Source organism: Vanessa cardui, chromosome 30 (assembly GCF_905220365.1).
Source record: "Vanessa cardui chromosome 30, ilVanCard2.1, whole genome shotgun sequence".
Classification (NCBI taxonomy): domain Eukaryota; kingdom Metazoa; phylum Arthropoda; class Insecta; order Lepidoptera; family Nymphalidae; genus Vanessa; species Vanessa cardui.
The window spans coordinates 4813732-4821247 of NC_061152.1; the positions used below are offsets into that span (position 1 = coordinate 4813732).

Here is a 7516-nt window from a genome sequence, read left to right on the forward strand (position 1 = left end):
GATTTGTAAATTCAGGGCCATTATCCGTAATGTATTTAAGAGCCATACCATGATGGGAAGAGAACTTTAATAAAGCCTGAACTACACTAACGGCTGTAGCATCTCTCAAAGAATATGCTTGTGCATATTTCGAGAATGCATCGATAATTGTTAGGTACTTGTTACTATCTACGCTGAATAAATCCAAGTGTACAACTTCCATAGGCTTGGTAGGTGGTGGTACAATTTCATATCTAGGTCTTACAGGATTTCGGTCATATTTTGCCTGACCGCAAATAAGACACTCATTAATGAATTTTGTCACTTGGTTTTTCATTTTTGGCCAGAAATAACGTTTAGACAGAGCTAAACAACATTCATTAATGCCTCTATGGTTCGTCTTGCCTTCATGATAGTTCTTAATAATTTCTTGTTGCTTTAGGTAATCCTTAACGTTTTCAACTTCTAATTTGGAAAGAACTAGGTTCATTGCGGAATTTTTGAAATACTTTTGTATAACCGGTATAATTTTGTACATTTCAAGCGGGGGATTAATTAAGATTCCTGTTTTTATACGTGGTGTAACGTATTCTTTTATGGCATCTATTACATCTTGTTCTAGGTTTGATTTGGAGATTTGTATGCAAGTTTTTGTGTAAGTTTCAGAAGGGTGAGTTATGTGAGGTCTACTTTTAATATCGCCAACAACGTTAAATACGATTTGTCTGCTAAATTTGTTAAGGGGATCATCAGTAATAGGGACTTCTAGTATAGGGCTTTCTGCATCGCTATGAATACTGTCGGTTCTTGAGTCGATACTTCTGGTTCTTTCTGAATCAGATTTGTCTGAGATGTTAACGACAATAGAACTAGACTCTTCATTATGGATTTCTATTCGTGATAGGGCGTCGGCGTTGGAATTAATTTTCCCTGGTTTATAAATGACTGTGTAATCATATTCACTTAGGCGTAGTCTCCAACGTGTTAAGCGCGAATTGGGCTCTTTCATGTTCATTACCCATTGCAAAGGCCGATGGTCTGTCATAATTTTAAACTTCCTACCAAAAAGATAGGGTCGAAAGTATTTCGTTGCCCACACAATGGCGAGTAATTCCTTTTCTATCGTACTGTAGTTTATTTCGCTTGAATTAAGCGTTCTCGATGCGTATGCTATTGGTTTATCTGATCCAATGGGGCCTTGAGAAAGAACGGCTCCAATTGCTAAATTCGAAGCATCTGTTGTGAGTATAAATTCCTTTGAAAAGTCCGGATATTGAAGGATCGGATCATTGACAAGTAGAGTTTTACACTTTTCAAAGCATTGGATATAATTCTGATCTTGGACAATTTTGGAACCTTTCTTCAAGCATTGGGTCAGAGGCTTGGTTATTTTAGCAAAGTCTGGTATGAATTTTCTATAATAACCAAGTAATCCTAAAAAGCGTTTTATTTCTGTACGGGTATTAGGTAAGGGGTAATTCTTAATTGCCGATATTTTGTCAGGGTTAGGTTTTATACCATCCTTGCTAATAACATGCCCAAGGTACGCCGTTTCTAGTTTTAGGAATTCTGATTTGTCCATCTGTATTTTAAAATTTGACTCACGTAATTTCTTAAATACTTTTTCTAGGTTAATTATGTGCTCCTGAAGGGATGTACTAAATACTATTATATCATCTAGGTATACTAGGCAAATAGTATTCTGTAGCTCTCTCAACACATTGTCCATGACTCTCTGAAAAGTGGATGGACTATTTTTAAGGCCCATAGGCATGCGTAAGAATTCAAAATGGCCGTGTTCGACATTAAAAGCTGTTTTAGGTATATCTTGGGGGTTCATTTCTACTTGATAGAAGCCACTAGCAAGGTCTAAGGTTGTGAAATATTGGCAATTACCTAATTTATCTAATACGTCGGCTATATTAGGAATGGGATACTTGTCGTCTACGGTCTTTTCATTGAGTTTTCGGAAATCAACTACTATACGCCATTTAGCTTTCCCTGACGCGTCTGCTTTCTTAGCTACAACCCAAATTGGGGAGCTCCATGCTGAATTCGAAGGCCTAATGATTCCCTGTTCTAGCATCTTACCTATCTGTTCTTGTACTTCCTGTCTGTGGACATAGGGATACCGATAACTTTTTGTGTAAACCGGAACCTCATCAGTTGTTTTAATCGAGTGCTTTATTTTGTTGGTGAAAGTTAAAGGCTCTCCTTCTAAGTAGAAAACATCGGCATACTGCGCACAAAGCAGCTCTAAGTTCGTACGTTCTTCGATATTTAAGTGATCAGTGCGTAGACGCGAAATTACTTCTTTTATGCGATCTTGCTGTTTATTGGCAGGTGTACACTGTACGTTATACATTTCTGCAGAGATTGCTCGGTCCATAGAGAATATGACGTCGCTTCGACTTGGATTGGTTACTTCAACTATTCCCCTGTTATTCGAAACGGTAGTTAAGCATTCGCCTATAATACAATTTGAAACGGTTTGTTCTTCTATAAATGCATGTCCGTCATGAATATTTATCGGAATCCTAAGTAATTTCGAAGTATTCGCTGGTATAATGTCCTCATACAAATTCGCGTTGCGGGAATCATATACCTTAATCGGATTTGAAGCGGTTTTAGTTTTTAGCAATTTGTTCTTATAATCTATTACAGCCTCCCACTTATCTAATAGGTCTGTACCAATAAGCCCATCGAAATAATCATGGAACTTATAAATGTAAAATGTCGTATTATCCGAATCATTAAATTCTTTAAAGCTAGGTAACGTAATTGAATAGTAATTTCTAGAGGTGGCGTGAATATTCTTAACTTCAAAAGGATCGTAATTTACTGGTAAGTTACTATAGTATCTTTCCACTACCTCGGGACACAGAAAAGATTGATTTGCTCCTGTATCTATTAATAGTTTCATAGGAGGTGATGCGATTTGAATGTACGGAAGCTGACGTTGGGTTTGAAGATTAATTTCTATTTTAAGGTGTCGGACTTCCGGTCCTTCGAAAAATCCTGCTCGTTTGTTTTAACGCTATCGGCTTCCACTTGGGGTGTTTCTGTACAATTTTCTAAAGGTTCCTGTACGGAATATTCATAGGGTTGCTGGTATTCTACGTACTCGCTAATATCGTAATAAGGATCGTAATAATCGGCATATTCATCGTATATAGAATTGTCAATGAAACTATTGTAATTTACTTCTTTAGATTTAAAGTAGTTCGTAGGGGGTGGGTTCCCGGATTTTGCCCAGTTATGTCCTGTAATTGTTGGTTGTGTAGGCGGCAATGGTCTTGTAACATAATGGCTTACTCCACTCATAGGACGTGGTTGGTTAACAGCTTGGTGGTTAAGACGTGAACCTATTTGAAAGTTATTTTGTTGAGGGTTATAATTTGGCGGTGACGATCTAAAAATTTGTTGCGTATGTGTTGGACCGAATTGGCGGGGTTGATACCGATTCTGTCTCCATTGCGGTGTAGATGGTGGAACGAAATGAGGGCGTGAAGGGCCAGGTATATTAAAGTTAAAAGGTTTAGGCGTGGGCATTGAAAACTGTTGGTTAGGCATTTTATAGGCACTTACAAAATGATTTGGTACGGACATAGAATTTATAGATTTTTTGTCAGGTAATTTTTGGTTCCGATTTTGTAGGTACATAGTATTCATCTCCTCGTGTACGAATTCTAATGCCTTTTCGATGGTCTCAGGGCGCATGCAACGTATGCGCGATCCTAAGGGATCGTTCAAACCTCGCAAATACGCTTGAAGCGTTAATTTACGATAAAGATCTCGTTTAGCATTAATGGTGGTCTCAAGGGTATCATGCAGGCTTACATAGGTCATTATAGTACTGTATAGATTCTGGCAACGCTCATAATACTCCTGCGCGGTGCTAGAACCTTGCGATAAAATAGCTAAATCGTTATATAGAGCGGTTTCATCTCGTTGGTCCGCGAAGTTGTTCACTAAAGCAGTTCGAATGCCTTGCCAGTCGGATGGAATCCCATTAGAATTAATTAAGCGAGCAGCAGAGCCTGTTACTTTGTTAAGAATTCCGTTGAGAAGAGCACACCTACTTAATTCACTACTACTATCACTACAAAACTGTCCTACCAATTGATCACATAATTTTAAAAATCTAGTAAGTACATTTGGGTTCCCGTCGAACTCGGGTACCAACCTTAAGGCTTTATAAATGGTGTCTAACTCAGACATTTCCGTTTGTTCTTCTATACTACTTAAACTAATATCTCTTCTATTATCTACGAAAGTTTGCCTACTACTAATAACTATCCTAGGTTCCTTCGATTTTCTTAAATGAAAAATCTTGGCAAATTTTATTAACACACAGGTTAGTTAGGCTAGGATTGAGCAACCACTAAAAAGAATCTAGTGTACTCACATGAACATGTTTCGGTCTCTCTGCGTTATCGATGTCTGGATACCTCTCGTGCAGCACTACTCGTAGATTCGGATGCTACGGATGCAGCAGCTAGACAAGCTACGGCGGGGCTTCACGCGATTACGGAAATCTTCTACGCGAAACGTTCCGCGAGCATCCTACCGACTGCGCCAATTACGTAAGGCTGCCGTTGAGGATGCAGAATGAAACCGAACGAATTTAACTTATACGTTTATTTAAATAATTTAATTTAACAATTAATTATTTCTAATTTATAATATACGTGACAGTCTGTTCGATGTTAGAACAAAAAGTGAAGTTCTGTAGTCTGAATTACATATTTATATACGAAATCGGTAAATCACTGAATGGTCCCCACGGTATGGTGATTCTTGGTAGCGCTCGATGTTCGGGAGGTCTTGCGAAACAAAGCAGCGACGCTGGCAACAGGTGGTAGCTTCAAGGAATGCATGGTGTGATTATTTCTCACGGTATGGTAATTCTTGGTAGCGCTCGATGTTCGGGAGGTCTTGCGATTATTTCTTAACACACTTATACAAAATTGTTATTAACACTATTTTGATTAAAAAAAATCAAAATAAACTTTATTCAAGTATGCCTTTACAAGCACTTTTGAATCGTCATTTTACAATTAAGTGAAGCTACCACGGGTTCGGAAAGTAGATTCTACCGAGAAGAACCGGCAAGAAACTCAGTAGTTACTCTTTTTCAACATTTAAAAAATACAAAGTCATGTTAGTTAAATGCAATTATATAAATTAATATATCCTGCTTGGAAGTCAACAGGTATTGATGTAAGGATAATAATTGTTAACCATATTGGGTATTCGTATTGTGCAGTGTCGCTCGGACCCACGCGGGGTGTGGGAACGCGGGGAAGCTCTAATCGCTGATTTACGATTATTATTACGCGCTATATATTAATATTAATGGGGTCCAACTCTGTCCAAAGAATAAGCACATAAGAGGAAGTTTGAAATTGGAACCGGTGACCTAGAAGCTATGTGGTAACCGGTTGTCATGGTGTGGTATTATGCGGAGGAATGAGGACCATGTTGTGAGGAAGGTCTTGAGTATGGATGTGGATGGATGTAGAGGTAGAGGACGACCAAGGAAACGATGGATGGATTGTGTGAACGACGATATGGTTAGAAAGAATGTTACTTGTGAGATGACGACCGACAGAGATGTAAGTAAGTATGCTGTATGTATGTATGGAAGGAGAAGACATGCTGTGCCGACTCCAAAATTGACACTGAGTTGATAAATATGCCAGTCCATCTGCCTATTGAAAATTATAAATAAATCTCGTTTACAGGTAAAGAGATGGCCGAGTGGTTAGAACACGTGCATCTTAACCGACGATTTCGGGTTCAAACCCAGGCAAGCACCACTATATATATGTGCTTAATTTGTGTTTATAATTTATCTCGTGCTCGGCGGTGAAGGAAAACATCGTGAGGAAACCTGCATGTGTCTAATTTCATCGAAATTCTGCAACATGTGCATTCCACCAACCCGCATTGGAACAGCGTGGTGGAATATGTTCCAAACCCTCTCCTTAATGGGAGAGGAGGCCATTAGCCCAGCTGTGGGAAATTTACAGGCTGTTACTTTACTTTTACTTTTACAGGTAAAGAGAACTTCAAATCAGCGGAGTTTGATAACACCGTCGTGACCGACACGTCGGAGGCGAGCGATTGTGCGCGACCTGGCACCACCAAGCGCCGCCAGTATTACTACAAGCGGGTAAGACCTCTCTGTACACTATAATAATATATAACTTCCAAAATAATTTATAAGTAATAGTTTATAAAACAAAAAAATACGCTTTTCGCACACACTAAAAATGACACATATCAAGTAGCCAATCAACCTTAGATGTCCGCCATTTTTTTTTATTTTATGATTGGCGGACGAGCATATGAGCCACCTGATGGTAAGTGGTCATCATCACCCATAGACAATGACGCTGTAAGAAATATTAACTATTCCTTACATCGTCAATGTGCCACCAACTTTGGGAACTAAGATGTTATGTCCCTTGTGCCTGTAGTTACACTGGCTCACTCACCCTTCAAACCGGAACAAAACAATACTGCGTATTGTTGTTTAGCGGTAGAATATCTGATGAGTGGGTGGTACCTACCTAGGCGGGTTTGCACAAAGCCCTACCACCAAGTAAAATGTCGGGATTAAGTCACGTGACTATATTTTTTTCGTATTAGCTTCACTTAATACAGTTGTTGAATGACGATTCAAAAGTGCTTGTAAAAGAAAGTTTATTTTTATTGATATTCTTTATAAGAATATGGGATGTCCTGGGAGGGCGTCATGCTAATATCTACCTGACCTAGAATCTGATTTCACCTGGTCAATTTATTTCGAATCCAAGCCTCAGTTTTGTTTTGTTTTACTTTATTTTCTTATGTAACACATTTTGTTATGAAAGAGTGGGAACCTCTGACATAAGTATGTATAAGACAAGCTTGAACTATAGAAAGGATAGACTACATTATCACTCATCATACCTGACGAACAACGTCTGAAATGCAAGCGAAGCCATCCATTTTATAATGAATTAAGTCTAAATGTTTTTAATTTCAGACGGCGTGGGCGTTCACGGACTGCCAAGCGATAATAGACTGTACGGACTCGGATATAGAGAATAATCCAACGTTAGATTCTGATACTACTCAGAATATGGAGAAAGGTTAGTTATGATTCATAGTTTTACTATATCTAGAAGGGGGGCCATATCTCATGACTAGTTATAGCTGTCGGGTATAAAAGTATTATTGACAAAGAATAAAAAATAATAATTAGGCGGACTGACAAATGGCCTTCTGATGGTAGTGATAGATGACCATACATCAACACTGCCCATAGACATTAAGCGCCGTAAGAGATTTTAGCGAGAAAATAACTATTAAAAGACGTAAAATATTTGATCAGAATATTCACAATGATCATGTCACTCTGACAGATAAAATCGTCGAAATAGAACACACGACTTGCAATAATAAGATGTTTTTGTTTTAATCAAAACAGGCATTCCCCAGGGTTAACACCTCGGACCTATTCTATTTAATGTGTTCATAAATTATT

At 38.4% G+C, this 7516-nt stretch overlaps 1 protein-coding gene across 7 annotated transcripts in view; it reads left to right on the forward strand.

The window, feature by feature from the left end:
* Positions 1 to 7516, forward strand: part of LOC124542326 (endoribonuclease Dcr-1-like) — an 83438-nt gene that overhangs the window by 35679 nt on the left and 40243 nt on the right. For all 7 annotated transcript variants that reach the window (XM_047120292.1, XM_047120295.1, XM_047120294.1 and 4 more), the window contains 2 exons: positions 6042 to 6157; positions 7016 to 7121. In XM_047120292.1, coding sequence (XP_046976248.1) covers positions 6042 to 6157; positions 7016 to 7121 — 222 coding nt within the window. The remainder of the gene's footprint in view (positions 1 to 6041; positions 6158 to 7015; positions 7122 to 7516) is intronic.